The sequence below is a fragment of the Varanus komodoensis genome, unplaced genomic scaffold (genome assembly GCF_004798865.1).
Source record: "Varanus komodoensis strain SLA01 unplaced genomic scaffold, ASM479886v1 scaffold23, whole genome shotgun sequence".
Lineage (NCBI taxonomy): Eukaryota > Metazoa > Chordata > Lepidosauria > Squamata > Varanidae > Varanus > Varanus komodoensis.
Genome location: NW_025335627.1, coordinates 18804916 through 18825073, shown reverse-complemented (window position 1 = coordinate 18825073; position 20158 = coordinate 18804916). Strand labels below are relative to the sequence as shown.

The window sequence follows — 20158 nt, the reverse complement described above, 5'->3', positions numbered from 1 at the left end:
TGTTCTCACCATTAGCCTATGCAAAGTTTCATGACAAAATGGAATGAAAAAAGGAATTCTTAATAAGATCACTGGAGTTCATCACAGACTCCCCAGAGTAAATGAAAATAGCATCACTAGAAACCAAAATCTCGACACATTCCCCATAAATTCCCCAAATTTCCCCATAAGGTTCAATGTAAATAAGGTTAATCCATTCTGTAACTATTTTTTTAATCAGAAAAATTTGAAACAAAGTGACAAAGAACAACAAAGTAACAAAGTACTGTACAGTACAGTGGAGTACACTAACCTAGGTTGGGGGGAGATTATTGTTTTGAGGGAGGGTCCCCCTTCATAAGGACATTGGGGAGATCTCTTTCAGGGGTTTCCTCTCTTTGTCTCTTAGCTGCAGGGTCAATTTTGGTGAAAAATCTGTCTATAGTCGCTTGTTTTTTCCTGCGCTGTATAACCCTCCAGAAATGAGAGACCACGTTATCGTTCCTCAGATTCAACACTCTGTTCGTTACAGTTATGTTGGGGTGGTGCTTCTCAAAGAAATCCTGGCACTCATTCCATTTTTTCATAATGGATTGTATCACATCACTGCTAACCTCCTCCCTGTCTTTCCTGCAGGAGCGCGCCCGTGATCACGCACGTCTTTCCTGCACGAATGCAACTGCGATTGTGGCCATCTCCCCACTTGGGGGGGCGGGGGGGAATGGCCGCGATCGCAGTTGCCACCCAATGCAGAGTTTGCAACCCAAGTCAAAATTTTCATGAAATTTTTGTTTGTGACCTGATTTGGTTGTGAACCAAGGCGTTCATGAGCTGAGGCACCACTGTATTTTTAACTTGCTGTATTGGTGGCAGTTTACATCAGATCAGTCTGAAAATGTATCCAGTTGTAGAACTCAGATTATGGATGCCACATCTTATAGTATTAGTTCAGCAGGCAGTATAATGTTGAGACTTCGTTTCGAGATTCTTCCTGAATGATTCATCTTGTGCCTCTTTAAGAAGCAAAATGTTTTTGTGGAAAAACATGAGAAAACTGCATTTAGATTGTCATATATGATGCCAGCATCTACAAGGGCTGTTCAATAAATTCTCGGTATTGATATATTATGCTTAATTTGCAGCTAATTTGATTCTGCTTAAAGGTAGAGACACTCTCTGAGGGTATATATGCAAAATTTCAGCTTGTTTTGATTATTACTACTGTGGCAATTGTTGTAAACACAAAACCGTTATGAGTGTTCATAGTAAGGTGACAAAACTTGAGCATTGCGCAATGATAAAATTCTTGATGAAACAAAGAAAAAGTCAAAAAACCATGCATGAAAAGATGATTGCCATGTGTCAAGAAGCTGCTCCTTCATTATTCGCGGTTCAAATATAGTCTAGTGAATTCAAGAGAGGCAGGGAGCACATCAAAGACAATCCATGTCCCGGATGACCAGTGGAAGCAGTTACCGACAAAATTGTCAAAAAAACTGAGATCATGTTGGAAAATGCTCGAATTTGAGTGAGAACATTAGCAGAAATGACTAACCTATCTGTTGGCACCATATACAATGTCCCTCATAACCGAGTTAATTTGTCAAAGGTGAGTGCAAGATGGATACCTCGAATGCTTGCATCCCTCAGAAACAAGTTCGAGTGGATTTTTGTAAAGAGTTTTTAAAACTGTGTGGTGATGATCCATCAATTATTATTGATTGAATTGTGACCGGAGATGAAACTTGGGTGCATCATTATGACCCAGAAAGCAAACAGGAGCTGATGAAGTGGCACAAAAAAGGAACACCCCCTCTGAAGTAGTACAAAGTCACCCCATCAGCCGAAAAGATGATGGCCATGTTTTTTTGGGATTGCAAAGGAATTTTATTATTGAGTATAAAGAAAAAGGTGAAACTATCAGTGAGACATTGTATGCTGATACTATGATATAAGTACATCAATTACAAGATGCTATTAAAGAGAAAAGACAAGGAAAATTGGCCAAAGGTGTACTGCTACTCCATGACAATGTGCCCGTGCACATGGTACAAGTTGCTTTGCCTCACTGTGGATGCCAGGAAATTAACCATGCACCCTGTAGAATGGCCTTAGCCCCCAGTGATTACTACCTGTTCCCCAATTTGAAAAAAGATCTTCATGGAATTCAATTGTCTAATGATGACAAGCTGAAGTCGACGATAATTGACCATTTTTCAGGGAAAGAAGAAATGTATTTTTTTCATGGAATAGAAGAACTAATTGCTAAATGTAAGAAATGTATAGATGCATTTGGATATACAAGGGCTTCCATAGGAGAAAGTCATCTCAGCATCTTAGTATAACATTCTATCTTTAATTTTTCCCAGACTGACATCAATTAGTTCCTAATACAATGGTTTAGAAAGTAATCGTGTGTCTTACATTTCTTGTACCACATAAAAGCATGCCATCCCATTTGTATATCATGTCCTTCAAGATATAGAATTATTTTGTTTCTTAATGTTATTCATTCTTTTAACCACATTAAAACACATGCTTGATAATACAACAACCAGTCAGGAAGACCAAAGCCCCCATTCCCTATAGCACCCTGGAGCATTTTTAACTTAATCCTTGATTTCTTCTTTTGCCATATAAATCAATACTGAGAATTTATTGAACATCCCTTGTATGTATATTGAACTGCATGACCAGAATTTTTCAAGCACATGCACATGTGTAATCATCACTCATGAAACTGTTCTTTTCCCCTGCTATCTGTGTAGAATATCTGTGCACCATTATGTTCTTACATTCTGATACTATTTCAACTAAATTTGCTGCACTAAGGCAAGTACCTTGAAAGACTGGGACCAGTGTTAATTTGAAGAGACCCATTCAGAATTTTGTGAAGGGTGAAACCATAGGCTTTCAAAATTTGCTCAAGTGTTTTTGTAGTCTAAATACCCTCTGACAGATTCACTATTTGCAATGCAAAGACTATTTGTTATTGTTTCTTGAGTTTTACTTGCAGGCCCTGCTTTCTGTTTGGTCTGTCTGTGAGATTAGGTGGGCAGGCATTTCAGACAGGGCCTTTTTGGCAGCATTACCAGAACTGGAGGAGATCCACTAGAGTCCATATTTGGCTGTCCACAGACAGCTAAGAAAAACTTTTTAAAAATTCCAGTCAGCTTTTAATATAGTGTTTAAGTTGTTATAGTTTGCATTGTTATGTTGTTTAAATTGTTATAGTGCTTTAAATTCTTAATGTTAGTCTATAGCTTTAAACTAGCACCTGTTAAAAATCACTAAAAGGTAAAACTAATTTTGTTTATGTTTTTAAAGTTTGAAATGATTTACATTTATATTCTTGTATGCTATTTATTTAAGAAAAAAGGAAAAATGGACTATTTTACTTATTAGCATGCTACTGAACTCAGTGTCTGTCAGGCAACATATCATAATAGACAGATTATTTGAAACCAGTATGAACTATTTACAAAAAGGAGGCTCACAAGACATCTTGATTTCGGTATATTAAAAGACAGGTTACTTACAGGTACACCATCTACACCAGCAAACCCAGTAACCCCTCTCTGTCCCTAGAATCAAAAGAGAAACAAGATTAAAATATTGATTTCTTTAGTTGTTCTTTACATTTAGGTTGATCTACTGACATTTGTATACTTACCACTTCTCCCTTTGGTCCAGTTATTCCTGGTTGGCCTCTTTCACCTTTGTCTCCTTTCTGACCTGACAGTCCTGGGATACCTTCCAATCCAGGTGGGCCAGGGGGTCCCAACTGCCCCAGTTGCCCTGGCTGGCCCTGCAAATGACAAAAAAAGACTATTCCTCAGGAAACACTGCAACACTTAATCTGTGTAGTAATGGAGAACTGTTCACATTTCCTAATGAAGAAATAGCTATTTTTGTTATAGAGTTGCTTTGAACAGGTACAAAATAGGCAGCATAAATAAGAAATCCAAAATCTACATCTATGAACCTAAACAACTTATTTCCCCTAAAAATCTCAGCCAAAGTTTTTGCCACCAACCCAACACCTACAAGTTTGTACTGAAGGTGCAGGGATATCCTGTCAGGGATCCTCAAAACCTCAGCCAAAGTTTTGTGTAGTTTTGTACTAGTAACTTTACATTTTGTGTAACCAAGGGCATGTGTAGCTGGGAGAGGAGAGGAGATGAGAGGAGTAGCACATATCGTCTGGGCTCAGGCAGCTCCATAGAATACTTTTAGACTTGGCATAAAAAGTAGGTGCCTGAAAATGCAATGCAGTTTTTATAGAAGCCTTGTAATGCCTGCTGGCTGCTTCTATCTGGAAAAAAGGTGAGGGGTGTGTTGTGGGGGAAACAGAAGAAACTAGGGAGATTGTGGCAATGCAAATCCCCTCAGTACAATAAACTCACAGCTATAAGCGGCAAGAAGTAAGGGAAACAACAACTCTGAAGTTCCAAGCCAAGGAAACTCACCTGCAAAATTTGCGATGTAAGGCATACCTGGTTTTCTCCACTTCCTTCCAAGCACATCTGGGCAAAAGGCTTTCTAACTAAAGTGCCTTCAAGGTGGATTGTGCTACTTATGGGAAAGTATAGCATTGCTCAATTGGTCCACCCTTTTAACCTGCCAGCATTAAATTGACCAATGATGTTAGGTCCATCCCACCCATCTCTCTTTGCTTCCCAGAATCCCCCACAACTTGAAACTGTCTGGTTCTCAGTGACTGTTTATCATATCTCTGAGTCCAATAGCCTCAGCATTTCAGCTGTAACTTCCAGCCCTGCCTCTTCTACTTCTGAATCAAAATCTGAGTTAACAACCTTTGAAGCTTGTTATTATAGTAGGGGTAGACCAAATACCTACACATTGTTTCAACGTCTCAGATTAATATGTAGTGGTGGAAATGGTTTAGTAGTAGTAGTTTAAGTTGCTGCAGATCCTTTTCAATCTGTAAATTAAAAGACTGTTGCCCATGAGAACATCAAACTGGTGTCATGTTTCTTCAGTGCTGGGGTCCAGTTACAAAGGGGACCTGTCTGCTTGGGAAGCCTGGCCTGGGGTCAGATGCAGCCAGGGTGCCGCTGCTGGAGAGGTGACTGCTGAGACATGGCAGGTTATCGTAGTTGGGAACGCCTTCCTAAGGGGTACCAAGACGGTGGTGTGCTGGTTAGATCTTGAAGCAAATGAAGTCTGCTAAATACATGCATCTGAAATTTGACAAACAGGCTGGTGTATCCCCCCCCCCCCACAGAGGGGGTCATCAGCTGCTTCTGGTGATCCATCTGGGGATGAATGACACAGCCAGGCAGAGGCTGGGTGGGATCACTCAGGACTTCGAGGCTTTGGGCAAGAGGGGCTGAAGTTTCAGGTGGCTTTTTCCTCATTCTTGCTGGTCAGACATGGGCTGACCAGGGAGAGGAGGTTGTGGAGACCTACAGAGGGCATGGTGTCAGAAGGAACGCTTTGGGTTCCTTGATCATGGCAACGAGTGCCTTGCTAAGGAATTTCTGAAAAGGGACAGGTCTGTTTGTTGTAGCTGTAGGTTTCAGGTCTTGTCTGCTTTGGACTTGTAGATATAGCTTGGCTTAGTTTGGTTTTGTGCCAATACCATGCATGTTTCATGACTTTTTGGGCCTACTGCTTACAATAGTTTGTGTTGTTTTCCCAGGACTTGCCTTTAAGGCAATCCACCTGAATATTACACATGGTAGTTCTCAATATAGAGACAACACATAGATAACAACAGAATTTTTGAAACAGGCTTGTAGATGGCACTCATTGCCTACATTCTTACTAACAGGAGGTGACCTCAAATGCTCTTTAAAGGAATCCCTTTCCTTAATTATGACTTGAATTCTGAATTCTGTTAGGTAACTAGGTCAGGATGGGAAGGCAGGCAGGCAGGCAGGAAGAGGAATCTTTCTAATCTGCCAGGCTATTTTGCCCTAAAACAGACAGACAATACTAGCTCTTACTGCAGTTATTTGAAGAAAAACAAAAATGCCATGTACATCTTCTACCACCAACTGATGAGATTCCCCATAGAGAATCTCTGTTGACTGAAAAAGCAAGTTGCTCTCTAAGCTTCAACAATCCTACTAAACAACAATGGAGGTTTCTTGTAAACCTTTCAGAGTTTATTTGCCATACTGTTTGAACTATATTGCAGAATTGTCCTAAGCTACTAAAATGTCCTACAAGTAATGTGGGTCCACTGCTTCTTTACATAAGAACAGAGAAAGAATAGGAACTCTTTTCTTTGTTACTAACTTTCAAGTTTAGAGGAATAAGGAAGGCATGATGGGTTACATGAAGCCACTGGGAGAGGTCATCCAGAGGTATGGGCTGAAGACTCAGCAATATTTATTTATTTATTTAAACAACTTATATGCCACCCCATCGCATGAGCTTCGGGGCGGCTTACGATGATAAAATCCCGCATAAAGTACAAAAAAGAAAAAAAAATCAAATAATTAAAATACATAAATAAAATAGTGGACACAGCCTGGTCAATTTAAAATCAACAAATAAACCATTAACAGTTAAAATAGCATTTAAATAAAAAGGTCTTGGCCTGGCGCTGAAAAACATAAGGTTGGCGCCAGGCAGACCTCTCTGGGGAGCGCATTCCATAGGTTGGGTGCCACTGCAGAGAAAGCCCTCCTCCGAGTACTCACCCTCTTAATATCCTTTATGGAGGGTTCCCAAAGAAGGGCCTCTGCCGCCAATCTCAGGGGGCGGGAGGGCATATATAGACGCAGGCGCTCCTTTAGGTAACCAGGGCCTAAGCCGTTCAACGCTTTGTAGGTGATAACCAGCACCCTGAATTGGGCCCAGACTTCAATGGGGAGCCAGTGGAGCTGATGGAGGACTGGGGTTATATGAGAACAATGTCCAGTCCCTGTCAGCAGCCTGGCAGTTCTATTTTGCACCAACTGAAGTATCTGGACCGTCTTCAAGGGCAGCCCCACATAGAGTACGTTGCAGAAGTCTAATCAGGAAGTGATCGATGCATGTGTCACTGTTGCCAGGCAGTTGTTCTCCAGGCAGGGACGCAGCTGATGGATCAGCCGAAGCTGAAGGAAAGAGCTCCTTGCCACCGCTGTCACTTGAGCTTCCAATATGCTGATGATATTCAGATCTACCTCTCTTTCACAGCTCATTCACGTGCTCTGTGACAGCTCTGTCACAATCCTGAACTGGGGCCTGAGCTTGATAATGGACTGGATGAGGGTCAATCCTGACAAGACGGAGGTGCTGCTTGCAGTGGGGGTCAACTGACAAGTTAGAGGGGAATTGCCCTGTCCTTGATGGGGTTGTACTCCCCATAAGGGAGAGGGTCCGCAGTCTGGGGGTGCTTCTGGACCTGGGTATAGTGGTCCACCTATACTGAAAGATCTCAATTGGTTACCAATTGTGGCTCAGGCCCAATTCAAGTGCTTGTTGACATATAAAGCCCTAAATGGCCTAGGCCCTGGTTACCTTAAGGTGCGCTTGCACCCATATTATTTATTATTTATTTTATTAACAATATTTATACCTCATCCTTTACAAAATGTCCCAGGATGGCTTACAACCACAAATACATACATACATACAACTAAATACAACATAACATAACAAGTGAACAGAGCATAGCTGAGCATAACAATGTTAAAATCTAGTTAAAATAATTAAATATTAAAATATTGGACAAATAAAAAGGTTTTTGCCTGACACCGAAATGAATATAACATTGGCACCAGGAGAACCTCTCTGGGGAGGAAATTCCACAGTTGGGGTATCACTGCAGAGAAGGCCCTCCTCGGGAATTCATTCTCCTAACCTCCTTCAAGGAGTGTTCCTGGAGTAGGTTCTTTGCCTCAAGATCTGAGGCAGGGGCGGGAGGGCACATACGGAAGAAGATGTTCCTTCAGGTATCCTGGTCCCAAGTCATTTAGGGCTTTATAGGTCAACATCAGCACCTTAAATTGGGCCCGGACTTCATCTGGGAGCCAGTGTAGTTGATAGAGGACCAGAGTTATATGAGACTAATGACTGGACCCCATCAACAATTTGGCAGCTCTATTTTGAACCAATTGAAGTATCCAGACTGTCTTCAAGGGCAGCTTCACGTAGAACACGTGCTCGTCCAGGTAAGGATGAAACTGATGAATCAGCCAAAGCTGATAGAAAGCGCTCCTCACCACCACTGTCACCTGAGCCTCCAGGGACAGCTCTAGTTCGAGGAGCACTCCCAAGCTGTGAATCCTGTCCTTTAGAGGGAGTGCAACCCCATCCAGGACAGGATCAAAATCACTTACCTGAAAACCCGAACCACCCACCAAAAGGACCTCCATCTTATCTCAATTGAGCCTCAGTTTATTGGCCCTCAGTCAGCTCATTACCCCAGCCAGGCACCAGTTAAGGACAGCCACTGCCTCACCTGGAGCAGATGTAAAAGAGAGGTAGAGCTGGGTGTCATCAGCATACTGATGGCTCCACAGCCCAAACCTCCGGATGACCTCTCCCAGCGGTTTCATGTAGATGTTAAAAAGCATGGGAAATAAAATGGAACCCTGCGGTACTCCATGGCAAAGCCATAGTCCCCCAGCACCACCTTCTGGAATTGGCTAGACAGGTAGGAGCGGAACCACTGCCAAGCAGTGCCTCTTACTCCCAAACCAGACAGCCTATCCAGGATACCATGGTTGATGGTATCAAAAGCCACTGAGAGGTCCAGGAGAACCAACAAGAATGCACTCCCCCTGTCCCTCTCCCTACACAGGTCATTATACAGGGCGACCAAGGCAGATTCTGTACCATAGCCGGATCTGAAGCCAGACTGAAATGGGTCCAGATGATCAGTTTCCTCCGAGAGTGCCTGGAGTTGTCCCGCCACCATCCATTTGAGCACCTTGCCCAGAAATGGGATGTTGGGCACTGGTCTATAATTGGCATACACCTCTGGGTCCAGGGACACCTTCTTTAGGACAGGTCTGATCACTGCCTCCTTCAAAGGGGCAGGAAACCACCCCTCCCTCAGAGAGGCGTTGATAACCTCCTGGACCCAGGTGCCAATCCCATGTTTGGCTTTGGTAAGCAGTCATGAAGGGCAAGCGTCGAGTAAACAGGTGGTAGAACATACCAGTCCAGGCATCTTGTCCGCATCCTCAGACTGCAACAACTGGAACTCATTCAATAAAGATGGACCAGGTGGAACCATTCTGGAGTTCTATCAACTGTGGAGTCCAGCTCATGGTGAATCTGAGTAATTTTTTCCTTAAAGTGCTGGGCAAAGTCATCACAGTGGACTACAGATGGTGCCATAAGATTTTTTTGGGGCCAGGATGTACTAGGGCAGGGGTCGGCAACCCGCGGCTCCAGAGCCGCACGTGGCTCTTGAACCCCTCTGCTGCAGCTCCGTCGCTCAAAACACGCGCCAGCACAGCCGCTGATCTGCTCGAAGCTCCACTCAGGAACACAGTGCTAGCTAGTTAAGTTAATCAGCTAGTTAAGTAAATTGCTACATTCCTCTGCTAAACAAGCTTCCTGCAGGCTCTCACGTTACATGAAACAAAATGCTGTTGAAAAGATTCTCTTTGTCCAAATGTAATCTCCTTCATCTGTGCTTGGGACCTGTCACAATTCACATCACTTGACTGTTTATCTGCTAATCAGTCACTAAACACACCTATATCTGTGATCCACCCAATTTACTGAGCTTCTCCCCCCACCCATAGGCCAACCATGGATAAATCGAAGAAAAGTTTCTGAAGAAAGCTGAACATTTAATGGTACGTGGGTAGATTCATTTGCTTTTACTGCTGACAAACTTATGGGTTTTGCTGTTTAATGCATGCAGCCCTTTAGCACTGACTTTGACTCTGCAGGAAGCTGTTCTCCTATTCAAAATATATGAAAGGAGTCCTACTAGTTTATAATGTAATATTAAAAATAACAGTTTTTAGTGACTGAACAAGAGTTGCAGCTAAATCATAATGAAGATAAAGATCTACTTCTTTGTTTTAAGAAGATTCTTATAAAAATTCCAGCAACAGTATTACACTGGGAGAGGGAAGTTTGTTCAATATTTCACCACATGATAAAAGGATGAGAGCCCACAGAAGCAGATTTTTGGTTTGCTGCAGGTGGCATGTTTGGTTTGCTGCTAGTGGATAATTTAAGTTTGGCTTTTTATTTCATAAATACGAGGAGGACTCAGACATTATTTTATTTGAAAGCAACTTTCAACCCAGCGTCTTTTTTTTCAGAGTTCAAAATGTTTTTGTTGCATGTAGAAATAAAAATTTGTTTTCTCTGTAGCAGTTCATTGATCTCATAAATGCAACACACTATAGTTTTTTTATACATAGCATAAAGGTAAAAAACTATATATGCAGTGTTATCTTCATTTTAGATGTCAAAAGGGTTTTGTGGCTCCTGGCGTTTTCTTTTATGTGGGAAATGGGTCCAAATGGCTCTTTGAGTGTTAAAGGTTGCCAACCCCTGTACTAGGCCATGCAACACCTGAAAAAGCTCTGCTGGACAGCACTGTGAGGAGGCAATGGAAGCAAAGAAGAATTGCTTTTTCACCACCACAGCATAGGCCCAATAGTAGGCTCTTAAGTGTGTTTGGTCAGATTTGTCTTGTGATTTCCTCCACCTGCACTCAAATTCATCTCCCAGCCTGCTTCATTGCCTGCAACTTGCATGTACTATGGTGCTGAGCAGGCTCTGCATGACAGGAGAGGATGCTTCAGAGAGATTATGTTGATTGCCCTGGTCATTTCCCCAGTCCACAAATCAACCAGAGCATCAATAGGAGCCCCAGCTTTATCAACTGGAAAATCCCCTAGAGTCCTCAGGAATCTATTCAGATCCATAAGACTCTGGGGGTGGAGCATCTTAATATGGTCCACAAACTTACAGTGGGAGAGGTCAGCCCCAAACTCAAACCTCACGAGGAAGTGATCTGACCATGACAGAGGAGTTATGATCAAATTTCTCACTTCCAGATCACCGTCAAGAAAACCAGGTCCAGAGTGTAACCTCTTTCATGGGCTGGGCCAACATGTTGAGACAATTCCATGGCTGACATGGAGGCCATGAGGTCCTGAGCTGCCCCAGTCAAAACAGCCTCGGCATGGAAATTGAAGTCCCCCAGGTCCTCAACACCAGGTCTGAGATGATCTCCATCAGCTCAGGTAGGGAGTTTGATAGGCATATGTGCCTACCTGGCCTTTAAGATCTATGCAGGGGCCCCTCTTGTGTGAGCTATCACTTAGGGAGATTAGAGGGATGGCTGCTAGGAGGAGAGCCTTTTCTGCAGCTGCTCCCCATATTTGGAACACTCTCCCCAAGGAGATTTGCTTGATGCCTTCCTTATACCCTTTTCGGAGCCAGGCAAAGGCCCTCTTTTTTTAAAAAAAAATATTTTAATAGTTAATGCCACTCAACCTTCTGTTTTGTATTTTTATCTGTATTAAGTGTTGTAATTAGTTTTTTTTATTATGTTTTATCTTTCTACTGTGAGCTGAGCTGTCCAGAGGTGCTATGGCACAATTGGGTGGAATACTCTTTAATTAATTAATTTATTAAAACAGTGCCAATCAGTTCCAGCTAAATTAAAATACTGGGTTTCTTCACTGATTGATGTGCAGTTCTCACTTTTGTCTCTGGGAACATTTAAAAATATCTTCTTAGTGTGAACGAAGAATTACTTATTCAGACAATGAGAGGATTCTCTCCTTTTTTATATAACTGTGTGTCTGCCAGTACCTTCCTCTTGTGTGATTTTTGGCTGCATAAACAGGCACTATCACCTGAAGATCAAAAACAGGATTCCAAGATGATAATTGATTGCTTTTCAGACTAGCTGTTGTGAACTGCCCAGAGAGCTTTGGCTGTTGGGTGGTATATACATTAATCAATAATTAATAAATAGGAAGGGCTGTTTCCTTTGACTCAATTTATATAGTAGTAGAATAATGTAGACCTGTTACACTTGGCTTTGAAAAGCATGAACACCTGTGTATGTTTCCTCTGAAATAAGCCCCTCTCCATTCAGTAACTCTTGCTCCCTGGTGGATGTGTAAATCCTATAAAGCATTTCAAACATATACCATCTAAGGAACCAAAAGATTTGGAAGAAGTCTTTCTATTGTGAAGTTACATTACCACAAATGATTAGAGCACAGAACATCCCAGCTATACCATTGCAACACTTTGTCACTGACAATTGTATTGGAAACATGTGGAAGATTATTGTATGGTGAGGACTTAGGTTTGACATGTCTCATTTCCCCTCATATTGCCCTTATCATGTATGCTGATTTATGATGAAGTCTTCAGTTATACAACAGAATGTATTTTTGTTTTTCATATCTTGTTTTACATTCCCCTTGCCAGAAGGGAGTGTTGTGTCCCAGGTGTAGAGCATTCAGGAGGATCCTAGATTAGCTACTGTATCTGGAGTTGTTTACCCCAGTGTTGGTTCAGGGGCCAGGTGCTGGGCATGTGTAGAATGGAGGTTTGTGAGCCAGAGGCACTCAATTACTCCATTATAAAACCAGAGGGTTGAGGATCTGAGTTTGGGAGTTTCTATGCAGATCAGGTACTGGATGCTGTGTGATTGATGGCCTGGGGTGGCTCTGGCTGCCCAACCAGGGCTCCTGGCAGCTGAAGGAGAGAAGATACTCTTGCAAGGTATAAATGCTATTTTGTTTGCCTGCAGATACTATCATTGCTTAAATAAAGCATTGCTTTTCCTTCACCTACTGCTGTGTTCACTGTCTCCAAATCCAAAAGAACCCCTGCCTTTGGCAAAACAACAATATGTCAATGGAATTGATAAAATAGAGAGTATCTGTGGGTGGGATATAGATAATCCAAAGCAGGAATATACTTACATTATTATATCACATTTTATCCTGCCCTTTTTCCTCCTGCAAGGTACCCAAGGTGGCTTACATACCCCTGCTTCATTTTATCCCCATAACAACAGTCTGGTGAGGTGGGGTTAAGTAAGTGATTGACCCAGAGTCATCCAGTGAGCTTCATACCTGATTGGGGACTAGAACCCAGATCTCCCAAATCCGCAGTCCAGTACTCTAACCATCACATCACACTGGCACATGCCTTATACATCTCTATACTATAATGTCCTATTGACAGTACATTTTACATTGGCCTTAGATATAGCAAATGAAATTTCCCTCCCACTGATTTTTTTTTTTAAACCCATCCCAATACCCAGCTCATGCCACCACAAAAAATCATGCTGTAACTCAGCATCAAGAAACTCCATAAAGGAGGACAAGTCAGATGACAGAGTGTGTGACAAAGGATTTAGGGTGAAATAGCACTTGGGAATATCTCCAGAATGTGTCCGGGAACTAGAGTATATTACTCTTTTTTGCTTAGGATTCTAGCAGGCACCTTGCCTTGAGTCTCCAGACATAAATACCTGACAGTAAACTCCGTTCCAGCCACTGGGGATGCATGCTCAAAGAATTCCACACAGGGAAGATATAATCATGCAACTGTCTCCTGTGTCCACCATATGACCTATGATGTGTTGGGCTAGAAAGATAGGATCGTGGCATTTACCACAACTATGAAATCCTAAACTCCTTTAAATAAAGCCTCTTCAGTATGGATGTTGACATTCCCCCAGAATAATCATCTTTGGGATTCTCAGATCCAATCCTGCCAACACCAGTGCCAATAGCCAAAGAGAGGTTTGGTTGTTGGGCAGTTCAGAAATGAAATAGATGAATGACAAAAAATGAATGAATACCACTCCTGAGATTACCTCTACCAACTCAGACAGAAAGACTTAGAAGCAGTAAAGTAGATAGTACACCTCAGTTCTATTTTGGGTTTCTAACACCTGGTAATGGCACTCAGAATGGGTAGACTACAGGACAAGGTACTTGGCCACAGACATGAGATCATTGTAATTTAAAGTTACCCCTTGCTTCTTAAGTCATGACAGGTGCTGCAAGCAAGCATATTTCAGAGCAGTTTATATTCCTTCCAACCAACCAAGGCCAACATATTCTTGGATGAATGCAGACCCTTTAACCAACATAGCATTTAGCAAAAGCATTTTCAAACTTAAGGGGCCTGGATAACTGTGACCAAATTATTCAGACTGAAAGATAGAGAGAATGATGAGAAAATGCACAAATGTCAGACTTGCCTATTTCTTAAGCAATGAATCTTTTCCTCACCACAATAACACAGTCTGACTGCCAGCATATTTATGATCTCCCTTCTTTCTCCCAAAGATTTAGTTGTCTGTTCCTAGTCCCAAGACACCTATTGCCTTGTCCAGGCTTCTTAGGTCAAACCAATGCTGCCCCAAGAGTATTAAGAATATGAGCTTTTACCATAGTTAAGATACACAAAGTTGTAAGAACCTCACCCTTCTGTTCTTCAAGAATAGTAAAACAGAAACTTGCACTGACTCATTCATACACAGCTGAACAAGATTTCAAAGAACTACAAGCACTGCCTGATTTTTGGAAAACAAGCCCACATCCAGACCATTTCAAAAACCATTCTTTAGTGACCAGGGCCCTTGCTTCTCCCTGAAATGACATTCCTCAAATGCTTACCCCTCCAACAACACATTTTGGGGCAAACTGGAAGTGGCAACCCTTCACTCCTTTAAACTGCCTTGAGGCAAGGAGTTTTGCCACAGAACCATGGACACTCTACACTTCCTGGAGGTTGATCCCACTGCCAGGCTGCAGTTAATCATTGGTCCTCAGGGCAACAACACCTGGAATGCACAGGTGGGATATTATTCCACTAATTCTGAGGCTTCCTGCTCCCCCAGCTGTTTTTCTCCCATCAGTTGCTATTTCTCCCATTCACATAGATTTTAATGTCAGAACACTCACTATGCCATCCTATACCCTAATTATTGTCTCCAAACTGGTAGAACATGTGTAATTTCGTATATTCAACCAGCTCAAGAAAGAAAAAAAAAGAAAAATCTCTAAAAATGATAAAAAGGTATACAGTGTCCAGTAAAACATTCAGTCATTCAGTCCCAATTGCCAATCTGGGCAGGACCAAGCTTATCCAATGACATATCCATCATGTCCTCCAACATGAAAGAAACAGAAAAAGCAACAGCAGTCCAGACACAGTGAAGACAATCCTGTAATGCTCTCTTAAAGTACAAATGTGCTCACAAAACCTCATTTGAAGTCACACTAAGATGTGTGAAGAATCTTTTTTGGGAGTGGGAGTCTGTCAGATTCCCTGGGCTCAGTTCCACAAATGCCAGTCCACTTTGTAGCAGTCCTGAGTCCAAGTTCCCAGCATGCTCACAGCACCCACACTAGCCAGTTCCAGTTCCTACCAGCTGGAAGCCAAGGGATACTGCCAAGCATCTTTGAGCCACACTGCAGAGGAATCACTGAGCAATACATGTGGTTTGCACACCTGCTTGTTGATGGAATGCTGATGTTATAGTCCAGAGTAAGCCTTCCTTAGAGCACAGAACTGCTAAGTGTGTACTACCAGTGTGTATCCACATTATTCTGGGGAAGCCTGCAATGGTGTCGGAAGCCTCCCAGATGCTACACAATTTTTCTTTGGAAGTGAGGAAGGTGATATTCTGAACATTTCTGTGTTCTGCTATCATGCTGGAAACCTTTTATGACTTCTGCCTTTGCTGTAGCAGCTTCTCATCTTTTGACTATCAGGAGAAAACCAGTTTGGCTTAGCTCATTTCACTGATGCACCCATAAAGATCAGACAGGGTTATTTTTCTGCAGTCATCAAGCTTTTCTTTGCCTCCTTGTGGAATCAGACAATAATTTTCTAGATCAGATGGGAGATGATTCTGTCCACTGACAGCTTTTTGTTTTCATTCCAAACTCATGGGGGTGGTGTTCCTGTGGCATTCTTATCTCAGAAAACCATGCCTGGCTGGTTGTGGGAGACAGCAGAAAGCAGATGCCCATGAGACCCATGTGGGTGGGACACATTATCGGTCAGGCAGTTTCCTCAATCTTTGAATTGCTTTTCAATTGAGACCCTTGCCTCCCATATCAGTTCTGTTATCTGTTTCAATCTTTGGTGGTCATCTGGCTGTGTAGAGGAAGGGAGCTCACAACACACTAGTCACCAGAAGAAGATAACATGACAACTGAACTGGAAAGAATATATTTTGTCGTACTAGTTGGCAAGGAGGAAGTATGTAGCTCTTTGAGCTTCTACCCAAAGGGATGCCTGGTATATGGAGGCAGGGAGGAAAGTGTCTGCCCTTGTGAGGAAGAGGTATCTTGCCCTCAAGAGATAAAATACCAACCATGAAAACCTGAAGAAGTACCTGCATCAGGGCCTGATGTTTGATCAGTTGGTGGGAAAGGCCAAAGCATGATCTTGTACTCAGTCATTCACCCACAGCTGGTGGAGGACATGGTTTTTCTGTCTTCTGGATGAGTCATGTCAGCAGTGGGCATGGAGTTTGGACCTCACATGACCATTTGATTCCTTGCTACCTCACATACGGCTTCTTTAGACTCTGATGATCTCTAAACCTCACAACTGGTATGACTCCCTAGTCAGAAAATGCCTTGGCTGGCCTCATTGCAGCTGCCTACCAAATGCCTAACATGGGATGTTTGTGTATATCACTGTTGCTCACCACTACATCAGGAAGAGCACTACCCCTGCCAGTGGCCCAGGAGATGCTGGGTAGATAAGCCCAGGATGTCCACCCATCAGAAGAGATGTTCAACATGATCTGTGGGAGAGGACCTGCTCTGGGAACCCTCCCAGAAGGAGGTAAAAAGGGCATCTACTCAGAGTAGGGCCTTCTCTGCAGTGGTGCCCAGACTGTGGAATATGCTCCCCAGAAAGGTTTGCCTGGCATCGAGCTTATATTCTTTTCGGTGGCAGGTTAAAACCTTTTTTATTCAAATGCCATTTTAAAAATTAGAGTTTTTAGATTCTTAAACTTAACTGTTGCATTTTATTTTATTTATTTACTTTATTATTTTATCCATTGTTATTTATTTTTTCATGATTTTGATTTATTCTCTTTTATTATTGGTTTAATGTTAATCTGTTAATAATGATTATATTTATCATGATTTATTTAGTTATTATATTACAGATTGTATTTTTATTGTTTTGATTTTATATTCTGTAAGCTGTCTTGAGATGTTTGTGAAAAGACAGGATAAAAATGTTTTATTAAATTAAAAATTAATTAAAAACACTCCTCCCTTAGAGCAGAAGACAGTGTTTGCTATCTTTGTGATGGCTGAGGGAAAGTGCCTTGCCAGTAGGTGTATGTAACAGATACCTGTGTCATGGCCATGGTGGTGGGTGGGCCACGGGAACTCTTCTAGGCCTTCATGACATACTGCTCCCTGTGCCAAAGAGTTTCTTCTCCCATCCTATGAGTACCATTCATATTGGCTTTCCCACAGCTACTTGGGCAGCTCTCCTAGGAAGGCAGCTACATGTCCTTTGCACACCTAGACGCATATGAAGATGAGATGGTGCATTCTGCATCACCTAGCCCTGTTTCGTTACCTGTCAAGTTGATTAATGTGCAGCAGGACTAGAGCCAGAACCTGTAAACACCCCTGATGCCAAGTGTATGAAGCTCCTTGTCCACCAAGGCCAATGCATTTTCTGGGGCCTTGTGGATTAGCCTTGCATTGAGAATGCGCACCCATGGTAACAGGCAGCTTACAAGGTCCACCATGGTCTGACTGCACTAGGTGGGGGAAGAGGAGGGGAGACTTCAGAAGCAGGAGACCACTGCCCTAGAAAATGTCAAACTCTCCATGAAGTGGGTTTGCATACAGTCTATGGCCGCAGTGGTTGGCTGCTGAGGGCTACAGGAATATTGCAATAGAAACTGAAGCAGAAATGGACCAGATGGTGCCAACCTTCTGTGAGCTGGTGTGGCTGCATGTCCTAATGGCTGATATGAAGCCACAGGCACCTATTCCCAAAGCTCCTGGGATGGAATATCATGGTCACTCACCTGGCCCTACCACCAAATACAGGGCAGGCACAGTGGGGTTAAATGGCGGGTGTAGTAGCTAGTGGTACCACTCTAGCTAGTGTGTAGTGCAAAAAGCATGCTGGGAACTGCAAGAAACCCAAATCCAATGAATGAAATTTTATCCATTTTTCCCCATTAATTCCTTTCCAAAAGCAACTTCTACAAAACTAAATCAGAATGGCTGAAAAATGTAGGAGAAAATTTTCCACAGCACTAGCTTAAATGATAGTTGATTTAAAAAATAGATGCTGTCAGCTGATGCTGGGAGTGCATTGGGTCATTGTGCAGAATGTTGGCTATAGTGTTAGTCAAAACTAGCTGTATTGACACCTGCTTCTCTTTATACAGATGAAAACACTGAATCCTCTACTACAGGGGTGGGCAACTTGCTGCTTTCCTGATGTAATTCATGACCTCAGGGTGCCTGGGGCTATTAAGAGTTGGAGTCCAAAACATCTGGATGGGCACAGGTTACCTACTCCTGCTCTACTACCTAAATGGAATTACAACTGAAATTCTGGAACTAAATAGAATTGCAGTTATCAATGGAATTGAAACACTAGAATGCTAATACAGATTGACAGCTGAAAAATCATTGAAATAATGTGGGTAATTACAGTGCAACAATTTCAGCAGAATTTAGAAACATAGAAACAGAATGAGTCAGAAGGGGCCTCCCAGGCCATCTAGTCTGACCCCCGGCTCCAGTCAGCTCCGCTCACGACATGCCCACCATGGACATGTCCAGACTATCTTTGAACTCCCTCACTGATGGGGCCTCAACGACCTCTCGTGGAAGCCCATTCCACACCCTCGGGGTCCTAACTGTCAGGAAGTGCTTCTTGGCATCTAAATGGAACCTTGGTTCCCTGAGCTTTGCTCTGTTGGAGCGTGTCCTGCCTCCTCTGCAGGGGAGAACGGGTCTTTACCCATCTCTGTGTGACATCCCCTCACATACCTGTACGTCACCAACATATCCCCTCTGAGGCTCCTCTTCTCCAGGCTGAAGAGACCCAGTTCCCTCAGTCTTGCCTCATACCCCATCCCCTGCAAACCGGCCACCAACCTCGTGGCCCTACACTGCTCTGACTCTAACCTGGCTATATCTTTTCTGTAATGAGGGGCCCAAAACTGAGCAGGAGCACCAGAGTAGTATAGAGTGGTAGTAATACCTCTCTCGATCTAGAAGCCACACTTTTGGCTATGCAACCAAGTATGGTGTTTGCCCTCTTGACCACTGCATCACACTGCTGACTCATGTTTAGCCTGCAGTCAACCAACACCCCGAGGTCCCTTTCACAAGTGCTGCTCTCCAGCCACTTGTCACCTAACCTGTACTTATGACACCCATTCCTAGGCCCCAAGTGCAAGACCTTGCACTTATCCACATTGAACGCCATCCTGTTGTCTCCTGCTCACTTCCATAGTCTGTCCAGATCCTTTTGGATCTGGAGTATCTGCTCCTCAGTTGTGGCCACTGCTCCAGTTTTTAGTATTGTCTGCTAATTTGAGCAGCAGACTGTTCACCCTTCTTCCATTTCATTTATGAAAAGATTAAACAGGATCGACCCCAGGACAGAGCTCTGGGGGACCCTGCTTGTCACTGGCCGCCATCCTGAGGATTCCCCACTAATGGTTAACCATGCCCCAATCCATCGGACAGTGCATTAGTTTATCCCAAAACTCCTCAGATTCTTCACCAGGGTATCATTGGGCACTTTGTCAAAGACCTTGCTGAAATACAGGTAAACTACATCCACTGCATCCCCTCCATCTAGCCATCTTGAAACCTTGTCATAGAATTCCACAAGGTTTGTCTGGCAGGACCTATTTTTGCGGAAGCCGTGTTGTGTGGCTGTCAGCCTCCCTTCCCTATCTAGTATCACTAGATCTCTCTCTAATTTCATTATCTTGTCTTTAAAAAAATGGTTGGCATTTTAACAGCAGTGGAAAATAGCGTAAATTTGAATTACAGACACATAAACTACTTTGCAGCCTGATTCTGTCTTTTCCTATCAATCCCTATTGTTGCCTAGTTACATTTTCTTCCATTTTAGTTCAAATTGTTTTGATTCGTTATATTAAGTTGCAGCTGTATCAAATTCATCTGCACAAGCTATTTTTTCTTTTATGAAGAAAAGTAGAATACACATT

General features: G+C 42.8%; 1 protein-coding gene across 2 annotated transcripts in view; it reads right to left on the bottom strand.

Annotated features, from left to right (window-relative positions):
- Positions 1–20158, bottom strand: part of LOC123024237 (collagen alpha-2(IV) chain-like) — a 238633-nt gene that overhangs the window by 137792 nt on the left and 80683 nt on the right. For both annotated transcript variants that reach the window (XM_044431658.1, XM_044431659.1), the window contains exons 5-6: positions 3653–3787; positions 3519–3563 (exon numbers count right to left, since the gene is read on the bottom strand). In XM_044431658.1, the coding sequence (XP_044287593.1) occupies positions 3519–3563; positions 3653–3787 (180 nt within the window). The remainder of the gene's footprint in view (positions 1–3518; positions 3564–3652; positions 3788–20158) is intronic.